The sequence below is a fragment of the Chamaea fasciata genome, unplaced genomic scaffold, assembly GCF_029207755.1.
Source record: "Chamaea fasciata isolate MVZ Bird 193981 ecotype frontalis unplaced genomic scaffold, bChaFas1.0.hap1 SCAF_3, whole genome shotgun sequence".
Classification (NCBI taxonomy): Eukaryota; Metazoa; Chordata; class Aves; order Passeriformes; family Sylviidae; genus Chamaea; species Chamaea fasciata.
In genome coordinates this window covers 23,145,046-23,170,793 of record NW_027094088.1, presented here as the reverse complement: position 1 = coordinate 23,170,793, position 25,748 = coordinate 23,145,046, and the positions used below count along the sequence as shown (strand labels likewise).

The window sequence follows — 25,748 nt, the reverse complement described above, 5'->3', positions numbered from 1 at the left end:
TTTTACAGGGCTTTGTTACTTGGTTTCCTTTCAGCAGATTCATACATTTTTGAGAAGAATCTGTAAAGAGCTGATCAGGAGTAAGGAGACTAATAGGCTTTTCTGGAAAGCCTTAAAAACGAATTCTTATGTATTTTTAAAGAGACTTCCTCTAAATACATAAAAATGGGAGTATTTTGTGGCTGTTATATAACATCTAATAGCTACAAAATACTGAACAAGTCACTTCCCAGCTTGTAAAAAGAACTTTAAAGATGTATGATCAGCTATTAGGGAATCACTGAAATATGTGTCGTCTATGTTTAACATAGTTAAGTAGTTGAACTTTTCGTGCAGTTTTGTATTTACATGTCGAAATCTGGAAACCGGAAAAAAGGGAAAAAAAGGTTCTTGCTTTTATTACTTATTAACTTCTTGTTTACATTCTATTATTTAATGCAAGTTTATGTTCACGCATTTATTCAGTGTCTGACAACACAAATTGAAGACTTGGCTGGGGAAAGAAGAGTCCTGCTTAGTTTTTGACAACAGACAGTTTCTCTGAGACTACTCAGTTAACAGTTTGTCTTTTTGCTGGATATCTTCCTTGTATCCAGCTGTTTTTGAGAGAGTCAGGATATTTGTTTTAAATTGTTCCTTTGGTTATTTGCTGTGGAGCTAAAAGAATTCAGGGAACTTGAGATTAGACTTGAGAAAAATATATCCTTTTTAGCTGCATAGTGCAGCTGCAAGTCTGAGCTGGAATTAGCTGTTGTTAGATTTAGTAATATTTTAATTAAGGCTGTTTCAGGTTCTGTTTGTACAAACAAGACAGATTTGTGATGTTTATGATATTGAGCTATAACTGAAGAAACTCCCCTTTAATATATTCTGCTATGTATTCACTGTGTGACATGGAAGTGATATTAAAGGAGAAAATATATGGCCATATTATTTTTAAGTTTCTTTCACCCAACATTTTTCACTTGTTTATTTTTGAAGTAGTGCAAAGTGATACTTCTAGCTTAGCAGTGTGTTTCGTATTTAATTAATGGAAATGTAGATTGAGTATCCAAGTAAGGGCTGAGTTGCACAGAGGTTTAAAAATTATTTTTAAGCCCTTCTTTTCTTTTGCAAGATGTTCTTTCCTTTCTATTGTTGTGGCAGTCTTGCAAACAAAGGAAATTATTCAGCAAACTGACTTTGTGACTAAGAATGGAACAGAAGTGCTCTCTTTAATATGCAAAAGAGAAGTTGCAAAAAGATAATGTCTTCGTCTGACAATGAAAAATGTCACTTGTAATAATAATTTTGAAAAGATAAGAAGGTGTGAATTTTTGCTTTGTCAGAAGTATGTTTTAAGTAGAACTATTCCTCTTTAATGTTCTGGTCAACTATCCTTATCCATTTGCATGTGTCTGAATATTAAGCTGCCAACTACATTTAATCCAAATGGAAAAAAGTAACATTTATTGATTAGTTTAATTTTACGGTAGAAACATTAGTATGTTGAAAGTGAACTGCATCTGATGCTCAAGTTATCATACACTGTTTGTGATAGTCTACACTAAAAGACTAAAAATTTGTGATAGCACTACACTTATGCTTCTGAAAAAGGAAAAAATAATTTTCTCCTTTCTTCCTGCTGTCAAAGTTGGTAGAACTACTTGTTCTTCATCAAGAGAAGGGTGATGCCACAGATGGTAGCAAATTTCTTTAAATTAGATAACCTCATGTTAATGTAAAATGTAAAAATATGTTGTTTCTATACTCACTTAGAGGTTCAGATTTGGACAGTACAAAGTAAAGTGCGCTTTCTCTTTTTACAAAGAAGAATAAAAACTCTTCATTTAGAAAGTATAAACAACTGAAGCTACTTCTATAATATATGAAGAAAATAGTAATTAATACTTTTTTTTTTCAAGGTTTGAAAGTATTTTTTTATCCCATGGATACTAAACTTCATAGACTTGGGAGATACTTAGACATATTGCTACGTGGGGGAAAAAAAAAAAAAGAAAAAAAAAAGTTAAAAAAAATATTAAAATTAATACCACCAGAATATATATTCTGAATTTGCGCTCTGTTGAAAAACTAATCTGTATGTACATGTTTTGGATTAGAGAAAATTCAATATAAAGTAAATACTTTTCTTTGAGCTTACTGATGCCCATACAGGAAGCAGAATATTATTTTTGTGTTCTCTCCTGTGTTTGGAGTCTTCTGGAAAGCAGCAGCTACTGCTGGGGTCACTTAATTCCAGCTATGACAGTATCCCTTTTTCTGTGGCAAGTTTTGTGTGTAAGAACTTTGCTATATCCAAACCCTGGCATCTCTTCACTCAAGTTCTCATGTTCATTTAATCATTTTTACCATGCAGTGCTTTGCTGTATATCCTGGTTAATTACTGTTGGATTACATGGATTGTCTCACACTTTGTTGTTAATTGTAGTGTCTGATAAGCAAAAATGCGATTTTAATATATTTTTATTACATAGATTATTTTACTTTCCCCATAGTGGAGAGCTACTTTGTGATGGGTATGAACTTGTAAACCACAAGTCTCTAGACCCCTGTGGGTCTTTAATACTTTTGCTTTGGGAGGATTATTTGAGAATACCATTAAAAAAATTATAATCACTGCTGTTCTCTTACCCACTGCGTGGATAATAGTCATGTAATATGCTATGTAATTGCAACAGATTATTGGGATTTGGAGGTAATCAAGATGATTCCATGATCAGTGTCTATTCCAAGTGGCAAATTTGATGCTTCCTTTGCTGTTTCTTTTCAGAGATTTCTGTTGTGAGATACTATTTAATCAGAAATTAATTCCATGTAAGAGAGAAAAGGCATTGCAGGACTGGTAAATCAGCAGGGATGGCAGGCTGACAACTTTTTTGGCACGTAAGGATTTAGGAATTAAAAGATTTCTGTCAAAAGTTTAAATCTCCGTCTCAGAGTATGGCTTCAGTTATTCCTAAATTCTTTCTTAGATCAGTGGTGTTTTGGAGCCAAGGGTCCTCTTTTTCCTGTAATTAAATTTATCTGCAAAAGACAGTTTCAGCATGGTGTTTTAGGGAAAAGAATCCTGGAAAAGGCAATCTGTAGAGGCGGTACTAGTGCTGCCACAAGTATTTTTGTGCAGTTATGGATGTGATTAGTTAATGTAATGAACCAAGCTGGTTTTATCATATACTGTGTGTTAGAAATAGCTGAGGTCACTTGGTCTGTTCAGCCTGGGAGAGACTGGGGGGAGATCTCACTACAGTTTCAAGTCCATCCTGAGGGGAAGGGGAGAGGCAGGCACTGATCTCTTCTCTGTGGTGCCCAGCGACAGGACCCAAGGGAATGGCCTGAAATTGTGTCAGTGGAGGTTCAGGTTGGATAGCAGGGGAAGGTTCTTCACCCGGAGGATGATTGGGCACTGACTCAGGCTCCCCAGGGCAGTGGTCACAGCACCAAGCCTGGAATAACTCAAGGAGCATTTGGACAATGCACTTCTTTAGGATGGTGCTGTGCAGGGCTGAGGATTGGACTTTGATCTTTGTGGGTCCCTTCCAACTCAGGATATTTTATGGTTCTAGAATTACATTTTATTAAGTAAATTAACTCTATTTGATCTAATTATTTAGTCAAGTAATTTAATTGATTGTAATAAAATCAATTAAAATGAATTTGTTAATTAAAATACATTCTAGAATTTCTTCCTGTGTGTAAGAATTCCTGGAATCTAGATATTAAAATGTATTTTTCCTATTAGTCTTTGTAATTAGATATTAAGGAAACAAAGGGAAAAAGACGTTCTGCTTTGTCTCTGTAGCAGTGCATAATATCCCTCAGCCAGGGTGAAGTGACATTAACTGAATGTTAAAATAATTATTATTATTTCTGATAAATTTCCACTGGAATAGGAGTGATAGTGGAGTTAGACCAGTGTAGCTTTCATGGTACACTTATTCCAGTAGACTTTTCATGTAAACAAACCCATTTATTTTTTTGCTCAGTATGACCTTTTTTAGAAATTAACCCAAAAGTGGCATCATGTATCACTTCAGATAATGTAAATTTTGTGTGTTCCTCAGTGTTTCTTTGAAAGGTCCATTTAAAGGGCATTGCTATTTCAAATAGAACCACTTTTACCCCTGTTTCATTCTGTCAGTCTTAAAAAACTTCTGAGAGGTTCATGTTGCTAAAATTGTTTATAATTTTTCTTATTTAGGAAATGTGGTGCTCTTTTCAGTTTTGTGCTGGAACTGAATTGAGTTGCCATTTCAAGTTCATGCTCATTTGAAATTGCTCTGTCTCAGGGTTGTATCCTGGATATCGATACTTTAAAAGTTGAAGTACAAGTAGCTCATGTTACAGGGGCTTGTAGTTTGTGCTGGGGAGCATGTAAACTTGCTGTACAATGAAGTGCAAGGTACAGGAGCAGCAAACCTGGAGGAAGGAACATCGTAAGACTGGCAGAATAAAATGTATTTAGTGCAGTATGCTGAGAGATGTAGCCATCAGCTGTGCACCAAGCTAAGAAGTCTGTGCATAAGGAAAGACAAAATGCAAGTTTGAATTGAAGGGGGCAGCATCTTTATGCAGAAAAGCTTCAGTTTTAATGTTACCTAAATGTAACTAAAAATTTAGAAGTATTGGTATATGAAATGTAATTGTGTGTTTTAAGTTGAGCTAAAAGATTTCCTGATGTTTGCTTTGGCAAAACGTAGAAGAAATAGGTAAAGTTTTAGAAGGGAATCACATAGTCCAGGGTTTTGTGTGGGAGATAGAAGAAAGTGTAAAACAGGAATCATAGGATATATGTTCAGAATTTTATCTTTTGACATGTTCAATAAAATGTTTAGAGTTTGTTTTCTATTGCTGATTTTTAGCAGCAGCATCAGCTCGTCAATTTTTTGTGGTACAATTACTTTTGTTTTTTACATGGGAAAGCATTCTAATAGTGATGCTGCCATATATAGTTCATCTTTGTCAAACAGTGCAGGTAGTCAAGAATTTAATGTTTTAAAGTCAGAATTCTAAGGCAACAGTGGATAAACTATTACCCCCGTAGGTGTAGCATTTTGTTTAGGTAAAAAAGGTTCTATTCACTAGTTCCTTCTTCAACTACTCCAGCAAACAGAAAGATACTAATTATGTACGAATTCACAAATTGCTGTGAAACATTGTGTATTGAGTTTCCATTGTCAAAGAAAAGCTGTTTAGAAAGAGCATGAAATCTTAGGCACCCTTCAATTTCAGTCACTTACTTTTAAAGAAGAGACAATCCTGTGTAATAAGTAAAAAACAAAAAATACATCTAAATTGAGGCATATGAAAGTACAGTCCCTACTCCTGTTGAGTAATCAAACCAAAGTATTTCACTTGTGAGCAGACTCAGGTGTAGAGGAATTTGTTTGGGTTCTTTTCTGTTATGACATGAGTTGTCTGTGAGAAATAAATACATCCTGTATGGAGAAAAGGCAGTCAAGGCATAAATCTTGTTGTTTTGTTCAGTAACCTGCTCAGCTTTCTAAAAATATGTTAATTTCTTGTGCAAGTGGCAAAGTTGGAAAGAAGTGACTAGCAGCAGTGAATGGCATTTGGATGAAAATGTTTTGGGCTGGACAGCACAGATTATTTTCATTGAATGTCAAGATATAATGGTGTAAAAAATGAATAACAGTAAATCATTCTTCTTCAGGACTAAATACAAAACAACAGTCCTGTATATTTAAAAGAATTTAAAAGGCTAAAGTGTCTTAGATCAAGTTATAAACCCCACCCCCCAAAATCAAGCTATAAATTAAAACAAGCTTGCATATTAAATTCCAAATGATTTTTTTGTGTTAGGATTCTAAAGGTAATTGGCATTTTTCAGGTCATACCCCCTAGTTACTTAATTTGTGTACAGAAGAGATACAGTATTGCATTTGTAAATGAATAATTGAAACATCACTAAGATAACTGTGTGGCTTTTTACATTACTAGCTAAGTGACTGGTATGATGTGAAAAGAATGTGAAAGCTCCAAAAATAATTGACTGGATATTAAATACAGTTTGGAGCTAGATACATATTAAAATATTAAATGCTTTTAAATATCGTATTAAAAATGTTTCATCTTTTTAAACTGTCTGAGGATTTTTGTTGCTTTGATGGTATATATGTGAAGATGTCATTATTTTCTGAAGAGTTTGAAACCTCTTTTGGTAATGAAAAATTATGTCATAACAAGGAAGTTATTATTTGAGAAAGAGGTGCTAATTTGATATTTAAGATGAAGAGATGGTAAGTTTCTGTGTTCTAAAACGTCTGATTCTAGTGATGACAACAACAAAATGGAGTTAAAGCGATGTTAAGGTAATACTTCTGTTAGGACTATGACTTTCTATCCCACTTCCTCAGCCAGCAATTCAATTAGTCTTGGTAACTTTGTAGAAAGACAATTGTTCTTTTAGTATTTCTAAAACTGCCTTATGTTATACTGAATTTCAAATATAAATTCAGAATTTCATAGTTGTTTTTTTTAGGAACTGAAAATAATTATGAAGTTTATACAAGTAGGACCTTTGAATTTAAAATATGACTTTGAGAAAATACTGCTTTTCTACTGGTTTCTGATAGTAGAAGAAACCACTGGGAACCTCTGAGAGTTTTTAAAATGCTTTTCATGGTACAATTAATTCCCAGACAACTCAGAATTTATTACAATATGTTTTGAATCAAAATAATTCTGGCGGTGAATGCGGCATAGATATATTTTTATGTAAAAAAGAACTTGTAAATTTTTTCTGTCTATGAAGTATACCTGCTTGACACTTAAACGGTGAGAAACTAACTGAAGGATTAATAGGACGTATGAAATCTGCATTCATAGATGGAAATCTGTACACATTTCACGTGGAAAATTGAAGTACATTTTTTTCCTCCTGGCTTTATAATGATAATACTTTACAGGATTTCAGTTTGATAATTTACCTAATCTGTGAACAAGTATTCTAAGACTCTTTACATGAGTGCAAATGGATACAGAAATATAATTTTCAAGTCCTATGTTCACACTGAATTACATAAATAATTAATTAGTTTTGCTGCAGCTTAAGTTTCATTCTTTTTGTAAGGTATCAGCCAATGTTTCTTTTTTCACTCCAGAAAAATGTCATCAGATACTGTGTTTCCATAGAGAACTATGAGGCTTTCAGACAGTGCCTTTTTTAACTACTTAGTATCCAGGAAGAACAGGAAAAAAATGCCCTAAAGTATTCAGCTTTCAGTACCTTTTAGGTCCTGATCAGCTTCCTTAGGCACATATTTTGATGGATCAAAGCAGTTTGATTGCTGAACAATATAAGCATGAGTAAAAATTCAAAAATTGAAATTTAAACCTACAGTTTTAAAAGATTAAACATGACATATGTGAGAGTGTTTTTCCCTGAAGACATTGTACATTTACTTTATCCTATTAAAAGGAGACTATCACTGCCCTTTGCTGAGAATCACTCCATGACTGGAATTCAGTTAAGTCTCCTCCTCAAAGCAGCGTGGACACTGAATTCAGGCAGGATTGGTTAGGACAGCCTGCTCCAATAATAAAGCAATCATTCTCATAGTTCATTCAAAGGTCCCATGATCTTTATCTGCCTTCTGTTCTGTCTTCCTTTTTCCCTTCTCATCGCTTTCTGACTTGTTCTGTGTACCCCAGATTGGTGTCACACCTTCTTCATATCTCACACTGATTTCCTCCCTGAACATCATTAACCTGTGCCACCTTCTACTGTTCTTTCACTTCTGCTGGTCCCTGTGTTCTGGTGAATCACAGTTCCCTCTTGCTGCCTTTTCTGCCACTGCCTCTGTGTTTGATAGGTTTTATGGCTGCAAGCTATTGAAGATGAAAAATTTCTGTTCTGGGCCCAGTCTCTAGTCTCATTTGGGTCAGGATCAATAATTCAGAGAAAACTGGGTGTTGTTCCAATAGCCTCAGATATTCTCAGTTATCCATATGCAGTCTTGAGAGGGGTGGGAGCATGCCTACTGGCAACAGAACTTTGGGAGATTTCATCTGTTAAGCTTTGAGGTCGAAAATTAATATCTATGAACTGAAGCTTTTGTCAAATCTCACAGTATTCCTGTGTGTGGGGAGATTCCATGAAAATGGTAAATAGACACCTGGCAAACAATAAATGAATGCCTGACATGTGCCAAAGTTCATGATAATAAAAAATAATAAAAAAAAATTAGCTGCATTTCCTCTCTGTTCCAGAATAGAAGTCAATTTTTCTCACCTTGTTACTCCTCTTGATGCAACAGGATGTCTCATTTGAAGTTGTGGTCAAATTCCTTTTCATGGGAAAATTTTCAGGGATGGTTTAGGCAAAATATTACATGAACTCTTTTGATCAGAGGTAGGAAGTGCAGCGAAAACAATTGTCAGTTTTAGATAGGTCTGGATGTCCAGCTCGAAACAGAAGTGCAAATCTGTCCAATTTGTTTTTCACGGTGGAAGGCACATTTCTTTGGATCTTTCTTTGTCAGATTTAAAAGACACCTGTATAATAATTTAAGAACAGCACCACAGACACAAATGTTCCCTGTCATCCTGCAAAACGAACTGAGGAGGTTGTGGAACTGCATGTGTTTCTCAGTCAGTTCTTTTACATAGATGTATGAGCCCAGATTTACAAAGGGCATATGTCGAATCAGAGAATGATTTCATTTGGAAGGCTCCTGGGAAAGTAATTTGCAGTTCAGTCCCCTGCTCAAAGCAGGGATAACATTGAAGTTGGATTCTATAACTGATCTAGGCAATCTGTTCCAGTGATAAACTCCTCTCATTCTGGATTTTTCCCGCCTCATCTCCAATTGAAACTTGTAGTTATTTCGGACTCTTGTGTCTTGTCCTTTTGTATTGCATCTCTGAGAATGCTGAGTCTGTTGCCAACTTTTCTTTAATCCCACTCCTTTTTTAAATAGTGAAAGATTATAGTCCTAAAGTGAAGTGCCAAGATCTTGGCAAACAGGATTTGTAAATCTGATAAAGCTTCGTAAATCTTTATTAAATAGAAAAAAAATCAACCCCCAAGAACAGAATTTATGGAGCTGAGTGTAGGGTCTTGCAAAGTCAGGAGGAAGAAAAGGGAAATGTGAAATCCCATTTTTCATCTAGAATAATTCAGTTGTGTTCAGCTCTGAAAGATGTGTTTTCTCTGTTGTTGTAGCCACAAAATCCACTCTGAGGTGTTACTCCTCTATTAAGAATGCAGGTTTGAGACATAACTGAACCTATAATGTTTCTTAATTATTGGTACACTATTAATAAACCAGTTAACAGATTAATTAATCTGTTACATATCACTAGGAATCACAGTTCTGTAATGCTTTACACAGTTGTTATTGCATGTAGTTATTGAGTTCTATCACATTTTTGCCTATAAATTTCATCCAAATATTATTGAATTGCAGTTTTATAACCCTTCACTTTAACCTCCCACCCTACTTCATAATAAATTTGCAATCCTGTCACCATTTTAATTTCTCACTTCAAGTTATTTGGATCGAGACCTTATGGAGAGTCCACTGGGTTTCCTAAGGGCCTTCCCTCTGACATTCTGGCAGACTTTATTAATGAAGCAGCCTAACTTCATTATAGTCTGAAGGCATCTGCACTTCTTTCAAAAGATCTCTCTTGATCTTGATCTGCCTTTAGAAGTCGTTACTTATTTCTCACATTTCTAGGCTTTTGTTTTTGCCACTCTTCTGTATCCCTTTCTCTGCCCACTCTCCTTTCAAATAAACAAGCTGTCCTTTAAATACTCTTTCCCCATTGCTTCAGTTTGCCACATCCATTTGCAGATTTCTTATTTCTAAAACCTGCTCCTTGATAATCTTGGTCTTAAGTGGTATAATTGGTGTTAGGTACTGAGGGCCTTTAAATGTTCTACACCTGCCAAAGATCTCCAACACTGCCTTTGGGTTGTCTGCTTAATAGCAATTACATATTTTGTATTTTATATACTCTAACTCTCTAAGACGTGTCAGTCTATTTTGACCTTTTTTCCCCTCAACCTGGTTTTGGTTTTTGGCTTTGTCTCTATTCCACTTAACTCTTTCTTGGTTGGTATGCAAGTGAATGTACATGGTTTTTCCCATTCTGTTTTTTGTCCATTAAGTATCCTGCCTACCTGGGGAGCAGGGTGCGCCAGCTGGTCCCTGAGGGAAGAGGAGCCAGGTGCTGAACACAGCAAGGCAGGCAGGGCAAAGGCTCAGTTCCTCCTCTGCAGCACTGTCTCAGAGCTGGCCCTGAGCAGAGGTTACCAAACCTCCAGAAGATGGGGCCCTCTTAGCTCCTTTCCAGTGCTGTTCCATCAGAAATCATTGGTTTTGGCAACTTCCGATAATCACCCCGTTCTTCTACAGAGACTCAGTCCAGTCCTCCATCAGAACGTCTTGCCTGGAGTGTCAGTCCTTCTCAGATGAGGACCAGATGCTTTTCTGTTCTTTTAAAAGATGATTAAACATTAACTGAGATTTAAATGGTGGGGTTTTTATTATATTTGGCATAAATATTTGCATCTTTCGAGGTATTTATTAATGATCAATTCTGATCATATTACAGCTTTGCAAACTTTTACAAGATTTTTAAAAATGTGTTTCTTTCTGTTTCTTCTAGTATCTCCTGAAGCTATTGGATTCCTGTCTGCAGTCGGGGTGTTCATTATTCTCATGTTGCTACTTTTCCTATATATTAATAAGAAGATGTGTATTGAAAATGTTAGTGGTTTCCCAGATCTCGATTCAGGATACACTACAAGAAAGAATTCACAAGATAAACTTTGTAAGTATCTGACATACAGTGTACTAAACTTAATTATAAGAATGCACATTTTTACAAGGATATAACAACACAACAATGTTGGCTTTTCCTCTGACTGCAGTACTTGAAAGGAGCAAACCTTTGTAACCGCAAGCCACAGAAATTCAACAGCTATATAACCAAAGAGTTTGCATTTACTTATGAAGAGATACTTCTCTGGCACTCTGAGAATACTCTTGAACTTACTTTAAACATTCCATAATTTTGTATAATTAAATCTTGTCAGGTAAGTTTGTGAATGGGATTATTGGATTTTAACTCAGGCTGTTGAAATCCTTCGCCATACTTTTGGAGAAAGTCTTGCTTTTATTCACCTGGAAAATAATTTTGAAGAATAATCTTAGTGGTATCTTATATCTGACTAACATATTATTGAATATTTTTTAATACAACAAGGTCTTTAAGGATCATGTGTAATGAAAGAAATTAGACCTTGAAAAAGATATTGTGGTTTGGTAAAACAACCTCTTTCTACTTTTGTACTGTGAAAATTGAACAGGCTTTGTTAGCTGACTTGAGAGAAAGAGTCAGGCAGCAGAGAACAGAATGTGGAATCAAAGAGACCTTCTTCCCCTCTACGTCTCTAAAAGATGGAACTAAATTTTTGTTTTCAATTTTCCAGGAAGCAAAAAAAAAATTTCTCCCCAGAAATTGTCTGTCATATTAACTTTCTTTTTTGCTACAAAACAAGTCTTGATATTCCAAGACATCTTACCTTTTGTAAAAGACAAGAAATATTTTGGGGTGAAGAAGTCTCCACGATGTGTGTTGTGTTATGTTGAAAGCTTCTTTTAGTGTGACATTGATGAAAATTTAAATGTCTCACAACTTCTTCTTTGCAGGTTAGAATAAAAAAAAAAATCCACCTCACACAGTTGTCTTGTTTTTGAAAATAATAAATTTTATTATGGCTAGTTGATGCTGCAGTTGATGAAAGACTATGGTTTTGCTGGTTGATTGTGGCTTCATTTCAAGATATTTATTTAGCTGTTTTCTTATTATTGTCAATGATTATTGAATGGAAAGAGAAAAGCTGCAACTTCCCCTGGTAAATGTATTGATTTTTGAGATACCAAAAGCAAATAGCTCTGAAATTGAAGCTGGAGAATGAGAGATGATCAGTTTGTGCAACAGAGGACCTCTCAGTATTAAGAGCTGTCGCTGAATAGGCTGACAAATGGCGTTTTTTAAAAACCTTCACCAAAATCTGAGCCTTCCCTCTGTGTCTTCCCTGGTGGACACGCTCAGCAGTGCTGTGGATGACCTGGCCAGTGTTGTTGGTGAGGTTGGCTACTCTGTAGCTGACTCAGTGACAGAGCAAGTAACGAGCATGATCAATGGCCTGCGGACAGAAGATGGGAGCTCCAAAACGCCGAGTGATAAACCTGTGGAAGGCAGAGAGGAGCACTCAGCATCATTAACTCATTCTCAGGAAATTAATGTGAAAATAAAGAGAGATGCCGCAGAACATAAAGAGACTCATAATTCTAATCCATTAGATTCTTTAAAAAAAGGTACAAATCCAGTTGGAGTATCTGACCATGTCTTGAACAAAAACCATTGCCAGTTAAGAGGCACAGATCATAATAATCCTCTCAGTGATACAGCAGTGCCTCAGGATTTGAAGACTATGGGAGGACCTCTTAAGAGGGAAGTAGTAGGGGGAAATGAGTGTTTTGTAAATGATAAGTTCTTGAAGGATGGTAACCTGAAAAGTAAAAAACTTACAGTGGAGCAGTCTATTGAGGAGCAAGATAATTGTCTATATGCAGTATCAGATAATTCTAAGAATTGCGAGCATAAAAAAATCAAACCACAGTCACCTGGAGTTGATTTTAAAGATCCTGATAATATGCACAGTGTGAATGTTCCCCAAGATTTAGAAACAAAACAGAAGGAGAAATTATCAGACTCCAGCTTGAAGAAGATACACAATGACCGTCCCAAATGCCTTAATAAAATAAAAGAAAAGAAATCTGAAGCCTTCTTTGACAGAAAAAGAAAACCCATCTCAAACGATGAAGGGAATGAGTCACCTACAATTGTGAACGAGGGTAAAAGGAAAAACTCAAAGAAATTAGAAAGAGAGCTATGTAATAAGAAGACAGCAGGAAAAGGTGAGGAGCCTCTCAGCAAACTGCATTCTTCAGCCTTTCCTGAAACTTACGATATTTCCTACTTTTTTCACCTAATTTACGCTTTTAATAATAGTGTTTCCTGTGAGTGAAAGTAGGTTTGTTTCAGTGCTTCATTTTCTAATTATGTTGTTTTTTCTTGGGAGTTAGTTGCTTTCCAAAGTGTTACTTAAAGGAATTGATTAATAAAAATGCCTTTTATATGTTCTAACTTTACTCTTTCTCTATACAGTTTTTATTGCCTTCTCTGCCTTGTGTGGTTTCTGCTGAAAACTATGAATTCATTAATACTGGAAATTAATAATTGTTTTGTGAAAGTAATTTTTTAAATTTTGTTTCCTTTAAAAGCATTGCATAAGATTTACTATGATGATAAAAAGGAATAACTTATTTTGCATTTGCATTACAGTAGATCTTCAGAATATTTCTGGGACACGTAAGATAATGATTTCAAGACAATAAGAAATGAGAGACTCAATATGCAATGGCAATTAAGTGGTTTTAAGTATAGAAAAAAGTGAATGAGGCTTGTCTTAAAGTTGTAGTCTTAAAAGAAAACCTGTGTGGTGTTGTTATGGATACTTTGTGTGCTGTCTTCAACATCCAGTCTTACTGTGATAAGGGTATTGTAATATCAGTTTGTGAAAAAGATGTAAAACCTTGCAATTTACATAGTTTTGCAGGCTGCTTGGTAAAATTTTAGAAAGCAACACATGCTTTTCCAGAGGTGCTGATTCTGTAAAGAAATGAATGCTTTCCTAATAGAAACCCATTATTTTTCTTCAGTTGCGTGTGTTTTCCTTATCTGAAAATTTCCGTTAACTGCTTTGTTGAGTTTTGGTTTGGTTTGGTTTTGTTTGTTTGTTTTTTTTAGTTTGAATTAGGAGTGTTTTCCATGTTTGTATGATAAACTATGATCTTATCTATTTCTTGACATAATAATATATTTGTAAGGTATATTCTCTCAAAAATGGCATTTAGGTCCCATAATAAACAAATTAATAGCTTTCAATAGGTTAATAATTGCTCCTGACCCGTGTCAGACAAATAAAGAAAGGTTTTGCTAAGAACATCAATTTTCTTAGGCAAGTTTCCAAATTAGGTATAAAAATCAATTGAGAAGTGGCAAGCAAAGGCATAAAACTCTGAGATTATTATTTTTTTTAACATACAGGAAGCTATTTTTTCCCCAGGAAACTGAAACCGATCTGCTTTGTAATTTAAAAAAAAAATATTTGCATGGATAGCTTATGTTTAAACTTTGAGGTGGTTTTTAAGTCCTCTGAAGAGGTTCTTGCTTCATGACTTATAATAATGGTATATATTCTCATTCTTTTATGATAGGAACTGGAGAAAAAAATAAGAAACTGCTATCACTGAGAACTTCTGGATGCTTACAAAAGTCAGTGTATTATTAGAGACATAACTTTCAAGTCTTCTTTCAAACATGTTGCTCCCATGTTTTATGCTATTCCATTCTTTATGCAGGCTGATTAACGAACCTGATTTCATATTTGTGATTACATTTATTGTAATGTTAAAGGGTGCACCTCATAGTGATGTCTGGCACTGTACTCTAGGCCTGGTATGCTCTGCTTTAGTAGAAATCTGTAGAAGTTTCAGTGTGGCAGGTTTCAACCCCTGGAGGGCCGTGTGAGATACAAAATTTTACTCTGTGTTACAGCAAAGGAGATTCCTTTTTCTGGGCAGCCTCTTGTAGTGAATGCATTAGCCAGAATATATCCTGCTTGGTGTGATATTTTCAGTAAATGATCACTGAAACTGAACTTGCTTTATCGCCATCCATAAATGGGAAGAACCTTATCTGCTGGATTTGAATTAATACTCTAGGGCTGAAAGATCTAGTTGCTCCTTGGAAGTCTTTTAGGGCACCATGTTTCCTATAAAGAGTAAATTAAATTGATGTACACGTTGTGTGTAGAGCTGGTGGGCCCACATCCGGTTAAGGTTTTATGACAATTTCTGTTTCAAGACCTTATTATGAGTTTCCTAAATTGTGTGCCAGATTTGAAAGAATTGTGAGGAATTTAGGCATTCTTTCTGTCTGAGATCATTTTGTCTTTGTTTTTGTTTTTTTTTTCCTAAGTTATAGTTTAAAATCTTCAGCTGTTTCCAAAAATAGATTATGAGAAAAATATGCTGGGTATTTGTGGGGGAAAAAAAAAAAGTAGATTTCACCTCAGCTTTACAAAGATGCTGTGGCACCTTTGTGTATTGGAATATGTGCTTGAAATGTGGGAGAGCACTTCTCCCATGTCAGAGTTGCCCATGTTCTTCTATGAAAAAACACCTAAGTTTGACAAAGTTGTAAATTTTTGGAAAGTTTTCTCTTTGAAAAGACATGGTAAACACTTCTTATACTTTGCTTGTTAAATTCACTGACCATCCCATTTGCACTCATACACTTCATTGTAAGGATTGAAGAACAGAACAGATCTTTCCCTGTCTTTGATACTAATGGTTACTGATGGACCTTGGGAGTTGAACAGAAGAATTGAGAATAATCATATTCTATGTGAGGTCAGAAACTTCCTAAACAAATAGGGCCTGATGCACATGGTAGATTGGGATTTGAACTAGGAGGGGTGACAGCTGTGGAGAGAACTGATAACTTTATATGAAGGTGGAGAGACAAAAGGTGAAAGACCAAGCTTACCTGAGTAGTTGGATAGGTGCAAATAAAGAGAATTTGGGATTGAATAGCCAAAGAGAATAGAGGAAATCAAAGAAACCAAAAGTGGGTGCTTGGAGCCAGAGTTTGGAGTATGGAGCTGGGAGGCAGGAACTTGGCATAGGATTCTACTTATATAAATGTAACTTTCCAAAAGATTTCTTACCTAAACTCGGAGCAGAGGTTTTTCTGTATGAGTACCAGGGAGAAAAATACCTCTATGGGAATTGATTCCTAAAAGTAGGAAGGATGGACTTCTGTCAAGAGGCAAAGTGTAAAAGAGGCCTAGATGGCTGGCATACATTGCGTTAATTTAACTAGCTGAATTTTGTATAAGCTGAATCTCTCTTTTAGCAGGAATACCCAGCCAGAGGAGTGAGACTGACTGGGCATGAAGACAGACACTAATGGGAATGGAAATGCAGGTCTGGAGCTGAGGGCACAAAAGCAGGGAGGGGAGAAGCAGTTGAGCGTGGCTGGATAGCATGTTAGACAGCATTCCCTCAGAATCAGGAGCTGAGAAACAGCATTACGGGCATCTCGAAGCGCTGCTGGTAGTGGAAATGCACTGGCAAATCATATACCTTAGGTTTGCTCTCAGAGTAGAGGTAATGCTGACTTCTGAGTTTACATGAACTCTTAATGCATGTTAGAGTCTGAGATCTACAGAACCTCTGCAAGGCATGTTAAATTCCGGCCGAATCCATTTGAACTTTGGAAAAAGGGAGGAGGAAATTTTCTCTTTACAGAAATGAAAATACAGCTAGATCTTTGATTTGTGGGAGGAAGTCATGCTTGAGATGTAGTTGGAAAACGTTGGCCACAGGAGTGGGCACTACAGAACTGCTGTAAAAGAATTAACTAGATAGATTTTTTTTCCCATGTAATTTTTGCTGTTGCCAGATGTCCGCACTAAAAAAATCTGCACTAATTTCAGTTATTGAACAAGGAGCTGTTTATTGGAAGTTAAATAAAATTGTGCATGCAAACATTTTTCACTAGCGTTTTTCCATTTGTTGTTGTGAGTTTAAGCACTACTGGCATAACTACCCTCAAGATGATTTTGTTGTAGGCTTCTTTTTGTAAATCAGTTTCATTTCGATGCTATGCCACATGCTCAGAGCAAAAATCAGCTGGGAATGTAGGATCAGGAGCTGCTTGCCTGATATGTTAGGTATCCAAATGTAATATTTTAGCAGTGTTGGATTTACTTTACATAAATTATTTTAAGCATTTTCCTACTTAATGAAGGGTTTCAAGAATGTCTATGTGCCGCCTTACGTGAATTGATCTGTTTTCTGTTGAATAAGTGTTAGTATGGTTTTTTTGGGGTTTAATGATCTTTCAGGTCTTCTAGAAAAGGAGAACAGCTCTCAGCAATTACTAAATCACAATGCTTGTAATTACAAGAAGATATTTTTAAAATATTACAGAAATTTTAATTGAAATGGCTTAAATATCTTCAATGATAACCTCTTATGGTTATTTTCTTGTATTCTATTTTGAGCTGTAGTCGATTTGCTTTATTTTATTCAAACAGACAATTCTTATATGAGTAAAGACCAGCATGGTTCATCATCTGAGAGTGAAGATGAAGCACTGGGTAAATATCATGAGGCCTTGTCTAGAACCCAGAGTTCCAGGTTGCCAGTGGTGGATGGCAGACAGCAAAAAAACTATATATGGGAAACCAGACAAAAATATAGTCCCCTGTCTGCAGAATATGATGGATACAGTAGTGAAGCCTCAATAGATGAAGGTAAGAGTGATTTAAAAGCCTTCCTTTTATTCCAAATTTCAGAATTGTGTTCTGGATAACTAAGTCCTAGATGAGAGCAGCTTGGCTAGCAAATAGTCAATGTCTGCAAGAAATATCCAGACACCTCTTATATTAGTGCATGCTCAAAAAAAACAAAACAAAGAAAAGCACACACTTGTATACATTCTTCTAGAAATACTACAAATGGTACAATATCTTGTTATATTAAGTTTCATTTAATTTTATCATTATTCATTTCATTTTTGGGGCAATTTAGGCTGTTTTGATTTAGGAAGGAAACAACTCTTGTTGAATTTGTCGTATTATAAATACAAAGAAGACGTTATTCCTGTATTGATAAGCTGTTCTAACAGCAAAGTAAATGGAATGGGTTATTGGCTACAGTGCATATGGTCATTGCAGTGTGCATTGCTGGAATGTTCTGCATCTTTTCTTCTCTGGAAACAACAGAAAAAAATTGTGACAAAGATTAGATGAATGTGTTTTTCATGGTGCTAAAAGTTGCATTTAAACAGTGGATGTTTTCTTACATGCTATATATTTCTTGATTTTATGTTGGGGTGAGAGTTTGATGTAGAGATTGAGAATTCTGCTGTCAATATTTTGTCAATATACTTTTTATATTTGAAAGTAGTTGTGTGAGAACTGTCTTTGTAGCCAGTTTCAAGCATGAAAAGTGAACTTTTCTGGGAGTTAGGTAAAAGTCAGATTCTGATACAGGTGCTGTATTATAGTAAGGTATTTTTTGTCTTCCTTTAGTATGTTAAAACACAAAAGTTTTTTAGTGTTCGATGTTTTCTAATAAAAAATGGATACATGTAATGAAAAGATATTTCACCTTAAATGTTCTATACAGTCCAGAATGACTTGAAAAAAATTACGATCTCTACAATTGGATATAATTAAATTATATAAAAGTCTGTTTGCTGTTGAAATTTGAAATTAGTACATGGTCATTCATGATTCCAAGCTAAGACTTGAAGGACATGAAAGCCGTAGTTCACGTAAGTTGCAGAGTAAAAGGATTCTCTTTTGATCATCAGGAAATTCATTTCTTTCCTTTGCTGTTAAATTGTAGGAAGGCAGGTAGTCTGCGTTCCAGCAAATAGTGAAGGAGATGCAGAGGTGAGGTCAGGTGGTAAAAACTGATCCTTGAACACTGTGGAGGATGGAGAAGGAATAGGGATAGTAAAAGTATGTTTGGTTTTATATCTACTGAGATCTCTCAACAGTGTTGGTGGGGGGAGTATGAAAGATAAGATACTCAGGGGTTTTTATGGCTTCTGTCACTTTTGCGAAAGAATGATGATGTATATTAACAGGAATTGGAAAAATTATTTGCAAATAATGCCACATATTAATAATACAAGAATTATTTTATATATATGTATATATATATATACACACGCACACAGAGGAAGACTCCTTTCAGATATCTAGAATAAGATATTTCTCTCTCTGCAAACTACTGAGGCCAATTATTGAAATAGCCATAGTTATATGACATTCTTCTTTTTATTTTGTAACTGCTCAGATTTTTTATCCAATCTAGTTCATCTTCTCAGAAAAAAGTCCTGAGTTCATCTGAGCTTTTTACTTTGGCCCTATAGGATTTAAGCTTCAAAGGCATTGTGCTAGCCTGTATCCATTTTTTTAAAATTTTTATGATTGTGTTCCTTATCATCCTCCTAATTCCTCAGAATTAAGTTACTGACTTTTATCCTGGGGAGTGATAGTCTCCAGTCTGGAAATCTGCATCAGGATTTCAGTCTAAGACAAAAGAACCTTTTTGGCAAATTCAAATATTGCATAAAGAAAGGTACAGTTGTTACCCCCTCCTCATTTTTTGTTCTTCTGTTGCTAAATATATCTGTCACCAGGTGCTATTCCTTTTCAATGCTCTCTCCATTCTGGAAGCAGGCTGGGTATAAATGCCATTTTAAAATTTATTGTAATGAAAGAGCATTCAGGGTTTGGAAGCAAAATAAACTTTTAACACAAAAGCTATCAAAACATTCTAAATTAAAACCTTAAATTTTTTAACCACATACTTTTGCTTGCACAAAAACTTTAATAGTGTCAGGATTTTGCTCTTGCTGCTGCTTATGAGAGCATTCTCTTCCTGCATTTTACAAGGAATGCAGAATAAAAAGTGTTATTTTTTTGACAGCCTGCAATCATTCTACACCGTATGTTCGGCAAAATGCTTGCAAATTAGAGTGAGGAGTTTTTCTCATTTTATTAATCCATTCTCATCAAAATTATGTTCAATACTATTTAAAAAAAGTTTTGGACATGGTAGCAGATTAACAAGCTAACATTTTTCACTTCTCAGTGACCTGAAGGTGGCATACCGGAATAATCAGTGTTAGTACTTTTTATACTCTTCCTAAATTACTTCAAAGAATCTTTGCACAAAGATAAAAATGTTTTAGAATAGAGGAAGAGGCAGTGTATGCCTTATGTGATGGTCATTACAGAGGGAAAGCTGCCCAACATAGGATTTTGATGAAAAGAGGTGAAAACCTCATGAAGAAGACCTTCAATCAGAAATAAAGGCAAGATTATTACTACGAAGATATTCATATGTATTCAGAGAAGCAGTTCACTTAACAGATGATGTTAAAAATCTCTGATTCCAAGGGGGAAGCATCGGCATTCCAGATGTTTCAGTGTGATTTCTAAAAATGCAAAGCTTTACTGTTCCTTAAACTTGGAAAAAAATCTGTAGAAGACATGATGCCACAGGAATGCTGAAATTTTTTTTAATACTTGGCTTTTTTTGGGTATTGAATTATTCTTATAAAAAGTGTAAAGACAGATGATAGAACCATTTCTTGATTTTTTTGTGGAACAAGCAGTGTGTTCCTATGTACTTTGTTTAATATGAGAAAAAATTGTCAGTGCATTTGACTTTGTGTGCTTCTGTTTTCTCATATGTGCTTTATCATTTCTACTTCTAAGTCTTTAACATTTCAGCTGTGCTTCCGTTGTAAGGCGCTGATCAGTCCATATGTTGAGCATATAACACTTGATAGTGTTAAAGTGAAGTGATGAGAGGACAGAATTAATTTTTGTCCCACCACTGTTTTCCTCCTGCTCGTTGCCAGTAAAGCAGCCCCTGATCATTAAGAATAAGGACAAGAGGGGACAGTGGTTTTAAGGAGACCTGGAAGATCTACTGAAAGAGAGTAGGTTTAGATTAGATATTAGGAAAAGAATTCATTTATGTGAGGGTAGCAAGGTGCTGGAAGAGATTGCCCAGAGAAGCTGTGGATGCTGCTTCTCTAGTGGTACTCCAGGCCAGGTTGGATGTGTTTCTGAGCAACCTGGTCTAGTGAAAGGTCCAGGGCAGAGACATTGGAATGAGGTAGTCTGTAGGGCCCCTTCCAACACAACCCATTCCATTTTACCATGATTCTATGAATTCCATCAAAGATAGAGTAGTACGAGTAATGAAAATATTTATTTTTTAGAAAATTTTGGATTTCTCTGCTGGGTTTTCTCTTCAGCAGCTAATCTCTCTCACATGTTCTATTTTGCAGTAGTGAGCAGTGTGTTTTCAAAGGAATCAACAAAAGTTTTACCGATAACTATTTACTCGTAACTTCTGTCTTTTTGAATTTGTTCGGTTAGATATGTGTGTACTTAGCTCTGCACACATAAAATTTAACAGAGAGACAAAAATATAATCTTGTCTTTATTAATACATCCTGTATGGTGTGCTTGCCTGGCTAAAAGTGTGTATTATATTAATATATTTGCATCATTCAGACCACCAAAATGTCTGAACATATTATTTTTAGGTTTGCTTATTGTCAGTTCCATAATTAGTTTATTACATCAATTTTCCGGCTGCATGCCTCTAAAAGCATCATGTTCTGAAACCTGAAAAATTGTGTTGTATGTTTTCATAGCATTCTTTTCTCCTCTAGATGGCCATATTAATCTTTCTTTTCAGCATATTTGTATAGAACTCACATGGCATTTTGTATAATGTTTTTAATACTGACATGAAGAAAGCTATATGCTCTGCAGGCTTTGTTGGTGTATTTTCATGATGGAATGTTCTAGTAGCACTTTTGGTAATTCTGTGCAATTCAGGGATTTAAATTTTCATTCACAAATACCTGTTTATGGCTAATGTCTGACCTACTTTATATATTTGTATTGCACATTTGGTGCATTTATATTTTTGTGTGTTTTACATATAGATACACAAATTATATAAAAAAATAAATTACTACTGTGCTTGGATGCAAGTATTTCTACAGACTGTAAAACACTGCAAATATAAAACTTCTCTAAGTGAACTCCTCATGGACAGGCTTAATTACAGAGTATCAATAAAGGAAAACTTAATTCAATAGAAAATCAAGTTGATGACAAATGTCAACATTAAAAGTAAAATGGTACAGATGTTTATACCAGAAATTTTCAACTCTTGCACAAAAGACCGGAAGTTTTTAATCTAAGAAAAGAGAAACCTGTGTAACTACTGGATGTGTGGCTTAATCTCTGTGCTTAGGTCCAGAGTTCCAGGGTCAGCCTGAAATTTGAAGTCTTAGTTTTGCCAATAGTGTAATTTTTGTTCTTTCTAATATTATCCAGTAAGGTGTGGATACTTACTGAAGTGACTTCTTTTTCCTGCTTTCCTGACTGAACTTCGTTTTAGGTTTTTATAATGTGTATCCTACTTCTTATATTATTTCCTACCATTTCAGTGTTGAATATGCAGGATTGTCTTTATTTGCAATATTTTGGAAGAGGGGGATTAATATAGACTGAAATATTGCACATTTATTTCAGAAAATAAAGAATAAAAAAAAAAGGGGTGGAAGAAAAGCAAGCAAAATCAGCACCATAAGATATTTCTGCTAACAAAGAGTTTATGAATTGAAATAGGGATCAAAATAAGGAAGTGTAAAAATTTTATATTTAGAATTGGCATTAAAATTGTCAATCTTTGTATTTCATAATAGAAATATTTTTTTAGTGTCTATATTTGGATCCTAAATGGACCATACCTTTTTAGTAACTTGAATTTCAAAAGAACATACAGTATTAAATTGAATTGGCCTCTGTCTCCAATAGTGTCTGCTTCCTCAACTTTGAAAAGTCAAGCATGAGACTGACAAGTTGTGTTTTTAGTATCTCTGTAAGCTTCATAGGCAATGCATTTTCTCTAAGGGAATGGTCTCCTAAATTCCTAAAAATTGAAGTTTTTAAACTTAGAAACTTTAGGATAAATATATTGAAATTACAGATTTTCAGGCAGATGTCAAAAATGATAGATGGTTCTTTGCTTCTGAAATCAGGATTCTCTGAATCCCCTGGGATGAGAAAGGTAGAAGAGGAGAAGAAAACAGTTTGGGTTTTTTCATAGTTAATTTGTGATATGCTTAAGGCATTACCACTTTAACAGCTGTGCAAAATTCCTGATTAGAAGCAAGCAAGGAGAATTGATCCCATTTTGAGGCAAAATAAGTCACATCATGGAGGAAAAGGGAGTAAGCTCACTTGCTTATTTAGCATATTTAGATGTATTTTATTTAGCTATAGTTTACCAGTTCAGTACAACCACAGGTTCCATTGCCAGCCTGTTTTAAAATCTTTTTCTAACTTCTCAATTGGAAAAGCCCCCTGGCTGAAGACATGTTATTTCTGAGATTGGCCCAAGTGCCTTTCATTTCACAAGGTTTTTTTGAAACATATGGAAGCACTAAAAGACTGCAGCGAGAAAACATAAGTTCTCTTAAATGAGAATCTGCTGCTCTAGCAGGCATATGCTACTGGATTTTATCCATCTTTTCCATATTGTGAAGGTAGAATATGGTTATTTTTGTAGTTTATCTTTCTCCCCTTCTATTCTTCTCTAGGCTTTCGGCACTTTATGTTGATGTGTCTGTGGACATATGTTTGCCTTGTTCCTCAGTGTCAGTCTTTGCACGTGAAGGCGACTGTTCTTCTGGAATCTCTTGGATCTAATTCTTTATGCAGCTTTTTGCCTTTTCTTTCTCTCTTGTTAGTTTTCATGTCTCAGGAAAAGTCTCCTCACTGAATTACTTAAAGTATATATAGAGATTTCCTCTCAGTATCTTTCCAATGTAAACAAGAAAAGCTCTTTCACAAGCATCTCAGAACTGGTATAGAGGTGAATCTCCCCAGTCTGTTTAAGCAACCTGGTGAGTTTTCATTAGTAAATGCACTCTGTGACGCAGGATCCTACTTCTTCAGACTTAACCAAGCTGAGGTGAAAGCCATTGGACTGGCTGAGAGAGGAACAATGGATCACTCAGTGAATTCCATGATAACCATATGTTATGCAGTTCAGTTTCTGTCATTATTCCTTGCATGTAAGTAGAACTATTTTCAAGCCAAGGGTGAATGAAAACTTACTGTTTTCAAATTATAGAGTGAGGGCCTCTGTATGGTTGTATTGTGTTCAGCAAAATAAGGCCACAAAGTTCTCTCAAAATCGGTCTCTGTAAATTTCAGAGACTAAGAATTACAGACAAAAAAGATGTCTGACATGGAAAAGAACTGTGTACTGGTATTCACACTGTAGGACTGAAAGCTCACTTGAATACTCAGTCATAAATAGTTATTTCTCTTCTTTTTCCTCTAAAGGGCCTTAAAGAAATAAATTCAATGAAAAGAGTATTTAGGAAGAAGGTGACCACCCACTTTTTCTGATGTGTATTTATCAGATTACCTGTGAGATTTCTCTGGTGTAACACCTATTGGAGGTAAATACTCCTTTTTGTCCTGCAACTTTGGATAGGCTTAGGGCTTCAAATAGAACATGCAAGGTACTTTGAAAGGATCTTTAGTGAAGAGATTTAAGGCAAGTCTTAAGACTCCTTCAGAGCAGTATTTCTAAATGCTTCAGAGTGTATTTTGAAGGTTAAGTCATGTTGCAGCTGTGAATACTCCAGATATTCATACTTGTGTATCTTATCTGATAGTACTTGTGTACCATCAATTGATGTTATTGATGTACTTCTTGGAGGTTTTGGGGGATTTTTTTAGTTACAGTATTTCTTTAATTGGTCCAGCTTCCTTATTCTTGTTTTTCTATTATGTGGGCATCTACCCCTGACATTTTTTATTCTAGGGGTAATTAAAAATTTTCCTGTAGTACAGAAGAGTGCAGTGAGGCAATACTAATGATACAAAGTTCTGATTCCTGTTCATGTGTGTCTGCCTCCTCTGGTTAATTGAAATGAGTCTTCATTGGCTCCAAGCCCTTAAAATTCGGAGAATGACAGTACCTTGTGATTTTGAAGCTTCTGGGGAGTGTGGCTGTTGAATCCACTGCTATATCAAGGGAATATTAAAGATTTGTAAAAAAGATACTTTTGTAATTCAAGGACCTGCGGAATAGTGTCTAGAACTAACCTGATTTGCAATGCTTTCTATTTAGTGTCTGTGATGCTGTGGGTTTGGGTTTTCTTGTGGTTTTTCTTTAGTCAGGTTTTTGCTTGGGGTTTAGTGGGATTTTTTTTTGAGTTCCAAAGTATCTTCCTAGTGCATTATGACAGACCTCTATTGTTCTTCTGTAATAGTGGAAGACAGTTCTCTTAAATGCTTGAAATTATGATGTGTGTTTCCACAAAATATACTCAACTGAGCATTGCAGAGACTAAGGTGATTTAAAGATTAACTCTTGCTCTGTCTGTTATTCATTTTTACAGAATTCATATCTTTTTTTTCTTCTCAAGGAAGTATTTTCCTTTCTCCCCTTGTCTTGTGAGAAATTTCTGATAGAAAGGAACATTTCTGGTAACTAACTGGGCTATGATCATGTTGAGGTTAGCTTCTTTACATGTATGAATAGCAGACATGCTAATGTTTACAAATTCTTGAGCCCTGGAATAGGCTGAATTCACAGATGGGGGTAGAAAATACGTGTGCAATTCAGTATTACTCCTGTAATTTTCTTGAGGAATATTTTGGAGGAGGCAAGACATAAATAGGGGATTAAAATGCAAAGGAGATCCATGTCTGAGTTGAAACACAGTTTGGAAGAGAATGGACTTACATTGAAGACTTGTGAGTCTGAAAGCCAGATAGATGGTGTCAAAGTTGTGCACAGTCTTTTCAACCAAAGGAAGCACATGGAAGTGCTTGATAGAATGAATTTGGTTAATTCTGAAATCATGGGTTTATCCTGTAATGAGCAGCAGAGATTCTGGGGGGAAAAAAAGATGCTGTTTAAGTATGCCTATCATCTACTGCTGAGGGAAGAAACCTAGTTATAAAACTCAGAGTTAGGGATGATGATGACGAGATTTTC

At 35.3% G+C, this 25,748-nt stretch overlaps 1 protein-coding gene across 3 annotated transcripts in view; it reads left to right on the top strand.

Moving 5' to 3' along the window:
• The window catches only part of SYT14 (synaptotagmin 14), an 81,822-nt gene that overhangs the window by 15,400 nt on the left and 40,674 nt on the right, over positions 1-25,748 (top strand). For 2 of the 3 annotated variants that reach the window (XM_066178355.1, XM_066178354.1), the window contains exon 3: positions 10,639-10,803. In XM_066178355.1, coding sequence (XP_066034452.1) covers positions 10,639-10,803 — 165 coding nt within the window. Of the gene's footprint in view, positions 1-10,638; positions 10,804-11,707; positions 12,960-25,748 lie in introns of those variants that run through there. The other variant, XM_066178356.1, reaches the window with a different exon arrangement.